Source organism: Eschrichtius robustus, chromosome 8 (assembly GCF_028021215.1).
Source record: "Eschrichtius robustus isolate mEscRob2 chromosome 8, mEscRob2.pri, whole genome shotgun sequence".
NCBI lineage: Eukaryota > Metazoa > Chordata > Mammalia > Artiodactyla > Eschrichtiidae > Eschrichtius > Eschrichtius robustus.
Window position 1 is genome coordinate 60173498 of NC_090831.1, and position 15290 is coordinate 60188787.

The 15290-nt window shown below is 36.8% G+C and overlaps 1 protein-coding gene across 1 annotated transcript in view; it reads right to left on the reverse strand.

Moving 5' to 3' along the window:
* The window catches only part of LRRC72 (leucine rich repeat containing 72), a 40447-nt gene extending 27634 nt beyond the window's left edge, over positions 1-12813 (reverse strand). The window contains exons 1-3 of the mRNA XM_068550373.1: positions 12721-12813; positions 7303-7376; positions 2708-2777 (exon numbers count right to left, since the gene is read on the reverse strand). Of these exons, the coding sequence (XP_068406474.1) occupies positions 2708-2777; positions 7303-7376; positions 12721-12813 (237 nt within the window). The remainder of the gene's footprint in view (positions 1-2707; positions 2778-7302; positions 7377-12720) is intronic.
* Between the last annotated feature and the right edge of the window lie 2477 nt (positions 12814-15290).

Consider the following 15290-nt stretch of genomic DNA (forward strand, 5'->3'; position numbering starts at 1 on the left):
TTTAAACAGTTCAGGCTCCACCTCTTGGAACTGGGAATGGAGTCACCTACCTGACTAAAAAGAAGTATGTACCAATACCTTAACCCAGATTCTGCTGTATAGGTAAAATAATAGAATGGATAATGAATGGACAACCAATAATGGTCAGTACATACATCTCAACAAAGCTGTTGATTGAATAAATGAATAAACAAAAAAAGGTGTGTTCATTTTATTTTACTATTTTGTGCCTTAGTTGTTCCTAAATAGAGGGTAGCCTAATATAATGTAAGAACAATGCTGGTCACAAATTTAGATTATTGTTAACAAAACAATACAATTCTAAATATTTGTATTCCTTTGTCAATGTTGATGTTTTTCACCATGATTCTTCATACCATTTCTATTCTGGCATAGTAACTTCTTAGTGGTCCACCTAATATAATCTAGATATTAAAGAAAAGTAATAATCAAAATTTTCCATGTGAATTTTGATAAAGTACTATCATAGGTAATATGCCCATTAGAGTTTTGAATCCTGAATAAGATTTTAATTTTTCATAGAGTGTGAATACTCAGGCAATTTAGCAACCAGTCAATTATTGATCAATAGAAAAACTCACATTAGTTTATTCACTCATCTCCTGACCACTTAAAACTTATTTCGAATATGATATCCTTTCAGGATTATATGGAATAAATGTCTATTTTTAAAGAACAAAGTTAAGTGATGGTTATTTTGGAAATAATATAGTGTGTTGAGCATAAATAACCAAACACAAGAAGAGAATTTAGCCCTTTGTTGCACCCTTTCCCCACCCACCCCTTCCAAAACAAAAGAAAGTACAATAGTTGACAGTGTATTCAATCCCTTCCTATGTACGTAATGTATCTGTAATTCAACTGTGTGAAAATTCAATGACTGGCTGAAGGTGGGATGGTGTCCACTACAAGAAAGCCAAAAAATATTACAAAGTCCCTAATTATACCTCTCCCTTTAGACATATTGCCAACATTTGTACATTCTTTCCTTCAAAATTGAATACTGAACACCACAAGGAACACACATGAAAAGCAAAGATTAGTCACTTTTGCCATGCTTGATGAGTTCCATCTTTTTCTAATCAGAGGTCACACACTGTGACCCAGGATAATTTTTGGCAGGGTATTTAAAAGAGTTTTGAACTTGTATGCCCTTAAGTAGTGTGTGCACTTTCCATTTCAGTTGTTAGCTGCCTGGGCCTTGAATGTATTTGTGTTTGTTCTCCTAGAAATTATTTTAAGCTTATGAAACTTATGCTTGCACTATTTAATACTAGAAAAACTTTCATTTTCCATTTTCCACTTGGTTAAAAGAACAGACTGAAAATGCAATGTAATATTGAAATACTTTCATAAACATGGATGCTTAAGGATTCAATGCTGTGAATCGGACTATTGTTTGACAAGCAGACTACTACTGAAAACTCAAATTATTATTTTTTAATCAGCTCGTGTTTGAAAGTTTAAATTTAAAATGCTAAGATTGGGTCATCAATTTATAATGAACAAAATACAAGCTGTTGGAACGTCAAACTTTAGAAAGCTGAGAATGACTAACTAACTGTAATGATTGTTTTGGCTTGAATTTTAGTTCAGTCCTGCTCTATGACTTGAAGAGAGCTTGGAGCCCCACTCAGGACTCCACTACAGAGGAGGCACTGCCAGCTAAACCCTAGCCTCTAAGAAAAGTTTCAAGGGCCACACTCAGTGCCCTTGAAAAGCATTCCCTGCAGTTTGGGACATGTTGGTTTAGTGCCTGGCACTTCCTGAAGATGCTAGATCAGCCTGAGTGGTAACTGGGAGGTAATCAATCCTTCTGACAGCAGGACAAAGGTGTGTGAGTTCTGGGAAATACATGCAGGACCATTGGAGGAATGCTGATCTAGGACACTTTACAAAGGATCCTGCCCAAATGGGCAGTTTGCCAAGGCCAGGAGATGCTCAGTTGTAAGTACCACTGGGATACAAGGTGAAGGGAGGTCAGGAGTGGCCAGAGAAGAGGAATTAGAGTTGGAGGAACCAAGCAGGGGAGCTTCTGAATAACCCATTAAAAGAAGTAAACTCTGAACATGTTGACACCAGAGAGTGCAAATCAAATAAGAACTTTGTTTTTCCTTTGCCTTTCCTCTGCCTCCACTCCTCCCCATTCCATACCAACCCTGGAGAAGGCTAGGGTGGAGGTGAGAGGCAAGGGAAACAACAAACCACACCCCCCCTTGCTAATGAAGCAGGCAGGTGGCCATCTGAAGTCAGCCCTAGCTGGATAAGGGAGGGGAGATAGAGGGATGTCTCATTTATGAATTAACATATTCACCTCCACATTCTCATTTCTGAACTGAGAGTATGACTGTCTCAAAATGGACTGTAAGCTTTTGAACTACATAAGAGAGATAAGAAAGGTCATGAGACTGCCCAAGTTTTCTTCCGGGAAACTGGGAAGCGATAGCTTCTTCCACTGAGCAGTTTTGAAAGCACATGGGAGAAAAAAGTAAAGTTCCAGTCTGATAACATTTCACAAATCGTGCTATTCAATATACCTGTTTATATATATATATATAAAGTTTCTTACCTAAATTAAAATTAGGAGTATAAAATATTAATACTTTTCATGATCAGTTCTATTAAAAACATGAAATTAAGATAGCAATTTAATTATAGAGCCATTTAAGATCAAATATCGTACTACCTTGTTATGATGTAGCCATAAGTATTTTAATTTTTTAAACCTAGAAAGATCAATGACCTCTGTCAGTTCCCTGGAAAGGAAAACAAAAAGTGAACATTAGCAATGATTAATTCATTCATGGGTAAGGTGGCTTATGTAGTATGACTCTGGGGGAACTGGAAAGGCCTCTCTCTGTCCTTTCAAAATTACTGGCACTCTTATATGTGCTAACTTCCTAAATTCCGTCTTCAAAACTTCATTCACTTGGGTTAAGATTTTTGTCAGCCAGTAAAACGAATACTAAAAGAGAACTTTAGAAATTTATACCTCATTATGACTGAATTTATTGGGACCTTAATTTAAAAAGATTTCACTGAGGAGAGAGCAGAGGAAGAAAAGTGCAGAAAACATGGGACTTAAGGTAAATATGGGAAACACCATTGACTCCTGCTTCAACAGTGCCTGCAGGGTCCTTACTTTGAGGTTGTCCAGATCTTGGCCAAACTGGATTTAAGACATGGAAATTGTAGGACACCAAGAGACAGAGACTGGGTTAAGTGTTTTATTCTCCCTTTGTTGTTTATTAAATATGGGGTCAAAAATGTTACCCATCCTTCTTGAACTGTGCAGGACTCTAGCTGCCCAAGTGGTCATGAGTCTTTTTGCTGATGCAGCTCACTCAGCGAAGGGGAAGACGTAGGGTGTGGAGGAGGAGCTGTCAGCAAAGAGGGCACAGTCTCTGCAGATAGTTGGCCCTTTGACTGCTGTGGGCTGGAGTATTCTGATCTCTTTTATTTCTTAGGACAGAAATTGTGAGCCCAGGCCAGGTATATACACATATATGTCTCTACTAAACACTTATAGAGCACACTCTGTGTGCAAGGCACTTTTCTAAACACTTTAAAAATACTAATGTTAATTAATATTACATATACTAACTTGTTTGTAGCAACATCCTTTCACAATTATATTTAACCTTGGGACACCGAGGGACTAATTTTTTTAAATGTTTATGAAAACATATTTTTTGTCATGCAAACAACATTTCTAAACAGAAGAAACCCTTCTCGCCAACTTTTTATATTGGAAAATTCCAAACCTAAGAAAAGTTGAAGGAATAGTACAATGCATGCCTTGGTAATTTTTAACATTTTGCCACATTTATGCTCACTCTCTTACCTATATATACAATATATCTATTTGTGGGTTGATAATTTTCTTGGTGAATCATTTGAAAATAAGTTGCAGACTCTGATTCGTAAATACTTCAGCACACGCATCCCTCAAATAAGGACGTTGTCCTGCATCACCCCCATACCATTATCACACTTAAGAAAATTAAAATTGAATTCAATGATATCATCTAATACACTACTATTCATATTCAGATTGTTCCTGTTGCTCCTACATTTCTTTTATAGATTGTTTGTTTGTTTAAACCCAGAATCCCATCAACATTCATGCATTGCATTTTCAGTTGGTATAACACCTTAGTCTTCTTAAATTTAGAATAGTCACCTTCTCTTCTTTATTGACTTTAACATTTACTTTCTGAAGAGTCCAGGACAGTTGTCTGATAGATGTCTCACATTCTTGATTTGTCTGATTGCTTCCTCATGATTAAATTCAAGGTAGATCATTTTTCAATTACAAAGGTGGTAATTACTGCATCACACCGGGAGGCAAAATGATGTCACTTTGTCCCACTCCTGGTGAAGCTAAGTTCAGTCATTTGGTTAAGGTGGAATCTGCCAGTACTCTCCATTGTGAAAGTACAAATTTTATCGTTGAAAAGTAATATCTGGGGCAAAACTCTGAGTGATTTGACATTGCATATACTGCAAAATGATCACCAGAGGAAATCCAGTTACTGAAACCATACAAAGTTAATATAATACTATTGACCGTATTCCTCATGCTGTACATTACATCCCCAAGACTTATTTTACGACTGGAAGTTTGTACCTCTTGATCCCGTTCACCTATTTCATGCCCCACCCCCAAATTCCTCTCCCCTCTGGTAACCGCCAATCTGCAAAGAACAGAGTAGTGGTCCCCAATAACTATTTATTTAATGGCTTTAGCTTTGATTAATAACCTTTACCTGAATCAGTAGATTTGGTACTATGAAATGTTAACTTTTCTAATGCTCTCATTCTTTTTACATTTATTAGCTGGTATTCTATAAAAAAGATCTTCCCCTCCCCTTTATTTCTCTCATTCCTTCTCATCTCCACCCGTCTCAGATTTGAAGAGTTTTTTCTTAATCTTTTCTCACTTTTTTTTTATTCTCAAATTATCCCAAACAAAAGACTTTTCAAGCAGACCACCTTGTCCTTTTGACATGTACCGTTCGTCTTCGAGCACTTCCCTGGCACAACAAAATATTCTAGGCTTCTTCAAAGCAACTTGTAATAGATTTACACACATAATGCATTCTCCTCTTTCACTGTAGATGTGTAGCTAATTTCTGGGAGGGGGATTTGGACCCTGACACACTTAAACTATTTCATTGGACAACAATGATATTATGTTAGCTTCATTATTTCCTACGAAAAATAAAGCAATCACTACATGGTAGCAGAGAAACTCAACCCCCACTTAGAGTATCTCTCCAAGAATTCCCAGGAAAGTTATTTTAATACATTAATGCTTTAAAATATCAACTGTGTCAAATAAGTGTCATTAATTTTCTTGTAGTAGTAGTACTGGTGCTGAACTTTCTGCTATTAGATAATGTAATAAAGTGGCTCACTTTTGAGGGGAATTTAACTCAAGTCAGAAGGGTTTATTCTGCATATAAACCCATCCTAATTCAATAATGGGCTGTTACATTTTAAGGTGAGGCCAATGGAAGATAATGATAGGAAATTCTACTACTAATGCTGGCAATGACTCGTGCTGGCAATAATACGTCAACTCTGTTGTTACAGTATATGTGCTGCATGATTTCTCAAGGGAACACTGATAGGATATCTTCCAAGGGCAACAAAGACTTAGGCAAATAACCCAGTTTACCCAGTTTATTGGCATCTGGACTGTGAAACATTTCTTGTACCCCAATGGATTAAATGATGACTTAGTATTCTTAGGATACAAAACGTATTGTCCTTTAATTGAGAAGACCACCAATTACCACTGTCAGAAGATCAATATTTCTATTTTTTTCTAGTGTTTTAAAGCTTTTCTTATTGTTATCTACTTAACTTAGTGATCAAGAGTGTACAGTTTTTAAAATCATGAAAGGCTTAGAGATGCAATCTTCTGAAGGCAAAAAAAATATTTATTGTTATTATAAAACTAACTGATCTATAGGAAGGTTCAAAGCATGACCTTAAGTTTGTCAGAATTACCTACCATACTTGTTCCATTCTAAGATGTATATTTTTAACAATCTTATATTTGTCAGCTATATATTCCCTTACTACCAAGAGGTTCAGGGCCATTACAAAAATAAATATTATTCTAGATATCATTCACTGCGCTAATAAACTAAAACATATTCATATAAAACAAAAGAAATATGTTTATTAATAAAGGATTTCCTCAAATCACTAGAGATAAAGTGATTAACTTCATTGATAAAGTAGGACATTTTCTTTAAAAAGCAGCTAAGTTCCGAATATTACGTACATGTAGAAATATGTTAAGTCTATTTAAAAATAATACATGGAATTCACAGAGATCAAAAAGTATGAAGAAGGGAAAGAAGAGTAGGAATACGGTCATTATGATGAAAATGCTAACTGTGACTACACAGGTGTCATTTGTTGGCTAGTAAAACCTGTGCTGTCAGCATCTAAGGGAACACATACTTCCTCTTCCACCTGGGTTCTATCTCAGGCACTGTGATTGCTATGTAGAAGAAGAACCCACTTTGCTGTCTGCCACCTTGGGGAGTTGGAGTGGAATCAAAGAAGTTGATATAAAGAAGTTATATAAGGGAGAAGTTTCATACTTACCAGTAAAATTAGTATAAAGGTTGTTAGGTTGGGATTATAGTATAATAGCGGTTATTATTATAGTACAGTGGTATAATGAGTCATTATTCTCTAATAATAGTAGTAACATTAACTGTACTAATGCTGATTGAGTACTTACTGTGTACCAGACCCTTCCCTACCTTCTACTAACTCACCTAACCTTCACAACAACCCTGTGAAGCAGGTAGTACTGTTATATGCAGGCAGTAGGTTTGCCAGATAAAACACAGGATACACAGTTATATGTGAATTTCAAAGAAACAACAAATGTCCCAATGCAGTGTGGGACATACTTATACTAAAAAAAATTATATTCATTTGTTTCTCTGAAATTCACATGTAACTGGATGTTCTATATTTTTATTGGCTAAACCTGACAACCCTAACAGAGAGGCTTATGACCCACCCACGATCACCCAGCTGGAAGAGATAGAACTGGGATTCAAACTCAGCCTGACTCCATAATCTTTGTTTTTATCCATTTCAGGATCCTGCATCTCCAATAGAGACTGTGGACGCCAACGAGCGTGTGCTACTTGCCTATCCACAGAAGGGGAAAACAATGGAAGAGAACATTTGAATCTATGAAACACAACATGATGCTCTTCTATTTCTCATATAAAGTACACTTACTTTTGAGAAAGAAACAGCTCAAAGACATCAGCATCCTTCTTGTGGCCACATATCTTTAGTTGATCTTCAACTGCCTGATAACATATAATTAATCTGTCAAGCCACATTCCACTGAGCAAAAATACTGAGACATTTACAGTCAATAACAATAATGTCTACAAGAAGATCAAAAGAAAGGTGAATATGGAGGCAACTACTCTAAACTGATAAATTCCAATGCTACAATTATACATTACTTAATCATTTTTGTGGTTGAATTTCATTATCCTTAATCTTGGGCACAGATGTGTAAACAAATTTCAATCAAGAGAAAAAATGTGTATGTGTACATATACACCAAAACCAAGTATTCGATTCTCCGTGAGGAAGAGTAATTTGGTCTTTAAATATCTGTAACTATACCTTCAAACATGAAGGATTGATATTTGGTAGGGTTTCCATATTTGCAGAAGACACTCAGTATCAAGGTTGGAGGTGGAGGGAGTAGAGTATAATGTACATTATCATATAGGGGCTTGGCACCCTGTAAATTCTCAATAAATGTCAGACAAATGAATGAATGAGTGAATAAATGTTATTTTCTTTTCTCTGCAAAGAAACAGTGTCTTCATGTTTCAAGAGTTACTAACATACTTGCACAATGGGAATTTTTGGTGGAGAAGTAGAAATTTTTATTCCCATGGGTTTTTTTTGGAAAACACATATCCAACAACAGCTATTTAACTGCTTTGCTTTTTCTTCTTAAGGTCCTTTACTAAACTACAAAATAACATTTATAGGCCACATGGCATAAGATGATATGGAAAAATTAAAGCCCATCTATAATTTGTCATTGAGGGAGTAAAACTAACAAGACACAACAAAAGTGGAAAGTATAATCATTGCTCTTCTGGAATCTGACAAACATTGTAATTACCAGAGTCAAAACAATCACCAAATTTCAGCTGGGATTTGTTGTGGGTGGTGAGGTAGTAATGTCAGTAAGTGATTTATGAAATTTTGACAATGGTTTTATTATTTAGTAGAGGACAATAGAAGAGTTAGATTTAATGGGATGAAGAAATATCTAAAGAAGTGAAAAAGACAGATACCCCAGGGATGGAGAGCAGCTGCTAATTTATATCCCAAACTTCCTTTGTGACCCTGTTACACAACCTGAATCTTGGGGCTTAGAGAATTTATTGGCTCAGGTGTAGGCATTTCCATCAGGGTATTTTTGTGACCATGATAAGTGAGCTGAATCTGGGGCTTAGAAAAACCCATTGGATCAGTCTTAGGCATCCACATCTGGGGATTTTAATTTAACATCCAAACCATCAGCTTCTACTGTACACAGTCAATCTCAATTTCACCAAAGTGTTTGGAATGTTAAAGCCTGGTCAAAGAAGAATTAAAATTTCGCAGCTATCTATTAAAATTACAAACTTGCTTTTAACTTAATCCCACAATTTCACATCTAGCACTCAGAAATACACCAGTACATACACACACGTGCAAAATGTGAATACCACTGCTCGTCTCATACATACATTGTAGTTGTGAAATATGCCCCATTAATTGGAATATGGGTTAAATTAAAATGTAACTTCTCAACAGAACGCTGTGCAGTAGCTTAAAAATGTAGACAGATGGATATCTAGACCTATAAAGATATCCAAAATATATTTTTAAGTAAAAATGTCATTGGCAGTTTTGTTACCAATGATATTTATATGCACACAAAACGCACACACTCCAAGTTATTAACAAGTTATCACTTGAGATCATGAGGGACTGTCACTTTTTAAGCAATCCACTTTTCAATAATGTTTGAATATTTTATGATAAACACATATTAACTTAGTAATCAGAAATTAATACACATTTTGAACATTTTAGCCATGGAATGGGTATTTTAGGATTTAAATCAAATTTTGAAGATAAAAACATGAAAAGGGAAATTGAAACTATCGTCATAATATGTGAATCACTGATGTAATTAATTATTACACAGCTCTTTATCATGGCATGTTTCCTTCCAACCGAAAACTTCATACGAATCTGGTAACAAGAAAGTGCCAAAATGCCAAAGAACTAAAAAATATGCCAAGAAGTTTCAAGTTTCAGTGAATCTGTGGTGGAGCAGTTCCAGTTCCCAATCAACAAACAACTTCACTAGCAGCATATTCCTTTCATCTAAAGAAGCACAAGAATTCTTTCCCTGGACTATTTTTCTTTTTATTATGGTAAAATATACATAATATAGAATTTACTGTTATAACTGTACAGTTTTGTGGCATTAAGTGCATTCACATTGCTGCTCAGCCATCACCACCATCCATTTTCAGAAGTTTTTCATCTTCCTCAAATGAAACTCTGTACCCATTATACACTAACTCCTCATTTCTTTCCCCCTCTCCCCTGTTCCTGACGCCCACCCTTCTACTTTTGGTCTATAAATTTGACTACCCTAAGTACCTCGTATAAATGGAATCAGGCAGTATTTGTCTTTTTGCGACTGGCTTATTTCCCTTAGCATAATGTCTCCAAGAATCATCTATGTTGTAATGTATGCCAGGATTTCCTTCCTTTTTAAGGCTGAATAATATTCCATTGTATGTATATACCACATTTTGTTTTTCCATTTAACTATCAATGGACACTTGGGTTGTTTCCTCTTTTTGGCTTTTGTGATTAATGCTGCTATGAACATGGGTGTACAAATATCTGAGTCCTGCTTACACTTCATTTGAGTATATATTCAGAAGTGGAATTGCTGGATCACATGGTAATTGTATATTTAATTTTTTAAGGAATTGCCATACTATTTTTCACAACAGCTGCACACAACAGCACTCTTTAATATGAACACTTTTAAAGTCGTAGGTCCAAACAGATCATTCAGCCATTTATTGAAACACAAACTACTTTGTCTTAGTTCAGGCTATGACTAGTTTAGTCTAAGACTAGCTAGTAAATGTAGCAATGAATCAGGAAGGGTGCCTACTCTCTATGACTAAACTTTTAGTAAGAGAAGGAAGTATACACATCGTTTCAAAAGAAGGTTGCAAATATTAAGGGCTAAGAGAAAAGGAAAATATGCTCTGGTGAATTCAGAGGAAGAAGAAAATACTGTCAACCCTGGGAACTTTGAGAGGATTTTAGGGCAGCACTGACAATTGGGCTGGGTCTGAAACGGTGAGGAGAAATTAGACACAGATATCGATGGATGGGCATTTTAGACACAGTGGAGTAAGTACACAAAGGAGAAAAAGCAGGGGAAGAACGTGTGAGGCATTAGGGTTGTACAGCCTTTGGCTGCAGGGAAAGGCACAGGGAAGCCAATTGTGAGGAATCAATTTTAAAAGGTGGATTAGGGTCATATTATTTGTGCTAACTTTGAAATTTAGGCTCAGAAGCATGCACCTACTGCTCAAAAAAAACTTTTATAGGTCCTAAGAATGCTAACTTAAAATCACATATTCTATGTAATCTGAAATTTAAATTAAATTTAATTTTATATGAGATATATATACATATACATGAAATATCTATACTAACTGCACGGTAAAATCAGCGTAAGGAATTCCAATAAAGTTCTGATTTTTCCCATGACAACTACATCAATGCTTTTAAGCAATATGCAATATCACGCTATTTCAAAATCATTTTTCCTCCTTTTTTGTGCCCTTGTTTTGTCGGGCTGTAAAAGAATGGGCTTAATAACTATTGGGTAATTCATCACTGGGCTCAATTCTGGGGCAACAGAGAAGTATTATAGGATTTTTAAACTGGAGAAAAGATGTGACAAAGCTAAATCTCAGGAAGATGACTGTAGCAGCACCATATATGATGGCCTGGGGTGCAGACAGAACTGCAGATAGGAAGCAAGGTTGCCTCTGGAAAATCAAGTCAAGAGCTGATGAGCCTGCCCCAGGACAGTAGCAAGTGAGAATAAGCAGTGAACAGATATGACATGTGATGTACAAAGAGAACTGATGGGAACTGGCAAGTAACTAGAGGCAGAGAATAAGGGCAAGGGAAGTCACAGGTGATGATGATTGTGTGGTGACATGATGATGAGACAGGTGACTGGGAGGGAAGATGCTTGCAGTTGAGAAATGCTGAAACTGAGGCACCGGTGGAACATACAAGTCAAGCCGTCCACCAGAAAGCTGCAAGTGGGAGAGCGGATCGCACCAGAGATGTCAGGGTGGGTGTGTACAGACTGGCCGGTCGGCCAGCACAGAGGAGAGAGTGGGACCCAGGTAAGATCATCGTGAAGTGTCTATATTTAGAAAGAGGAGGAGAGAACCAAGCTGGATAAGGAGAAAGACGGGGGATTGTTATAAAGTGAGGAAGAGGAACAAAAAGACAGTGGGAGCTGAGAGGGCGGATTTCAAGAAGGTAGAATTTGAATCTGCAGTGTTGCATAGGGTGGTAGAGGATACCACTCCGAAAAGGTATTCAATTTGGGGAGCAATTTTAGCAACATGATGAGGAGGAAATGTTAGCTTTCAAATTAACTGATTGACAAAACAGGAAAATAAAAACAATCCAACACAGAACTTGGGTGTAGACAGTTCTAGCATAGAAAGAATAAAAGCAACTTCTACTGCCGATGCCTTGGAATCTGGATAAAAGAGAAAAATGTTTGAAAATTGCAGGATTATTAAATCCTAAAAGAATCAAGACTGTATTAAAATCTATAGAAGGAAATATCCTTGCTTTGACGATTTACATACTGTAATGATAGATAAATTCCTATACCTACATGCAATACACATGCACCACAAGTTAGTTAAGATTTAGTGTGAAGTTTTCAGTTCATTACAGAACTTTCAGCCTTGATTAATCATCATAGCCCCAAGCCTTTCTAGACAAGTGTGAGAACTCAAGAACACCTTGCTAGGTCCTAAGTGGCATAACGCAATTTTGACATTTTTTTTCCACTCAAATATTCTTTTAGCCATTATCTTAACTGCCCTCAACTCTGCTTGTATTGTCCCTCAAAGAACTTTTCCTCCCCAGTGTGTCGATCTGCACTTTAGGGAAATATTTCAGTGTTATATATATATGTGTATATATATATATATATATATCTCCTTTGGAGAGTCAAGACTCCAAATTTATGGCCTTATTACCTAATCTCTAAACTGCCATAATTATATATTCAGGAGATGTTAAGTGCGAAAAACTCAATATACATCAGTTAGTGTGGATCAGGGGCGGTCCCCAAACCCCACCCAGGTGATTACAGGCCTCTAGCCCCAGTGGAGGGTTTGGCTGAGGTCCGCCGTTGCTCCATCCCTCCGCCCTGGACCCCAGGGGTGGCTTCCAGCGGACTAGGGCATCTGACAGGCCCCCTCCTCACCCCCCCGCCCCGCCCCGGCCCCGCCCCGAAATGCTCCGTGGTCTGGGGAAGGGGGAGATGCTTACTCTACGGCTGATTTCCAGGGCGGCATCTGCCGTCTTCGCTTGGCTTGTTGTGTGTTGGAAGGCACAGGGCAGATGTTTGAGGTCCCCAGTCATCAGGACACCGGGGGACTCAGCAGCACCTATGATCAACCCAGCCTGGCCTGCGGCTGATTGTTGTGACGGTTACCAACAGTTACCAGAACCTTGTTGACTAAAAGCCAATCCAAAGTAGGGAAGATCTGAAGCCAAATCCTGACTTCTGTGACGTTCGCGCGTGTGACCCTGCAACACCCCGCATCGTACCTCAGATACACTAGTGTTTCCCCTGCGCCGGGTACTGCGTGCCATACATGCCGGAAAGACAGCGTATGCCAGAGACCATGAGTGTGTCAGAGGACCCCAACTGCTGTCACCGAGCAATAATAATTTTATTGAGATCTAAATATCAGAAAATTTAGGTTTCTGAAAATTAGATGTGTCTGGAAACCACTGGCCGCCCCGGAGGGTAGGGGTGAAGCACTGCCTGACAGAGTCCTAGTAGAGCTTAAAGGCAAAAGGAAAAAAAATCAATACTGCTGATCCCGTTTTATTTGAAAATTTGATATTTTGTTCATCATGTATGTCTTGCATTAATTTTGATTTTCTAAAAACATATTGCATTAAGGTTTATTTTGCTAAGTTGAGTCACTATTTGGCCAGTCTCTTCCAATCTTGAAGACTTCAGACTATCTTATGATCTTATTTATGAGTTTGGTTCTCCTCTAGCTTGGGAAACGTCGGAGGCAGGATTCTGTCTGTGCCATCACTGTTTTTTTTGCCAGGACCTAACACACTGCATTTAATAAATGTTGATTCAACTGAATGGGTTGGTTTCTTGGCTCCAAATTTGAACTTGAAATCTAGGAATTAAATGTAATTTTTTGAAATGCGTCAAGCTACTTGCATTAAAAAATGCTGGTATCGGAATAGAGCGTTTTAAAAAGTCTCAGTGAAGAAATCAAACACACTATTTTTTTTTTGAAAAAAAGAAATATTTTATTTTGACATAATTTCAGGATTGCAGAAAAGCTGCAAGAATAATACAAGAATTCCTGAATACCCTTCACCAAGATTCCAAATGTAAATACAATTGTTTTTTTGTTTTTTTTTTTCTTGCTCTCTCTCTCATTTAAAAGTAATTTGTGGATATATTGCCTTTTTACACCTAAATTCTTCAGTGTGTTTCCCCAAAAGCAAGAAATTCTCTTTTTAAAATACAGTCCCATTATTGAAATCAGAAATTAATATTGCTATAATACTATTATATAATCTACAGAACTTATTCATATTTCTCTGATTATTTCAATAATGTCCTTGGTAGCAAAAAAAAAAAAAAACCGAGATCATGCATTGCATTTCATCTTGTCTCTCTTTAGTTTCCTTTAATCTGGATCAGTTTCTGAGTCTGTCTTTATATTTCATGACCTTGACAATTTTTAGGAGTACAAGCCAGTTATTTTGTAGCCCAGCTCTCAGTTTGGGTTTGATGTCTCCTCGTGACTAGATCCAGGTTATGGACTTTTTGCTGGGATACTGCAGAGGTGATGCTGAGTGCTTTTCAGTGCATCACTTCGGGAGGCAGTTGCTGTCAATTGATCCCGTTACTGGTAGTGTTACATTTGATTATTCAATTAAGGTCATACCTGCCAAGTTTCTCCAGTCAAATAGCAAAGTTACTATTTTATCTTTGTAATGTATAGGTTTCTTGTGGGGAGATACTTTGAAACTATGTAATATCCTGTTATTCCTCAAATCAAACACACTATTTTTAGTACTTCTAAAAATTAGTTGAGCCTTTTGGGGTAGGTGGGTGGGTAAAAGTCTTCCCAGTTATCATTGAGAGAGTAATCATCTGAAAACTATTGTTTAAATAGCTTTTATCGCAGAAATAAAAATCAGATGAGAAGAATGGTCCACTGAGAAAAGGTATAAAATAATTTACTAGCCTCTTGTCTCCACATTTGCTGTTAATATGTGTTACAACATTTCAGATATCATTCATGAATATTCTACATGGAAAAATGGAAATGCATACTACTTGGTCAATTTTGTACATTACACAAATGCCAGTTTTAGAACCATATGCAAAATACTTTCAGAGAGCATCTTACAGAAGTAAACTACTAACAAGTTAATTTCTATTAGAATCACATTTAAAGATTATACTGTTGATTAATTTTTTAAATCTTTTTACCTCATACCGATTAAGGAGAGGAAAATAAATTTTAAAAAGAACAGCTCTGTTCTTAGGAAAGGAACTCAGAAACTCATTTATTATAAGGTCTTCATGTGTTCCCTCTTCAAGAAAAATTTACAATTTAACTGATCACAAGGACTAAAATAATGGAAATTTAAAATGGAATGTGAAAGCTGGGTGTTAGTGAAGGCACCTCTTGGATAAAAGGTTCTCCCTAGACGTCCTCACATTGCTGATCTACAAGAGAAGTATCCCTAGCAGAGTGAGCAGAGAGAACTTTTACCTCCATTTGGTGGGATTACAGCTGAGGAATCCAGCCTGAAATTTTAAAAATTTGTGTAAAATGTACATTCTC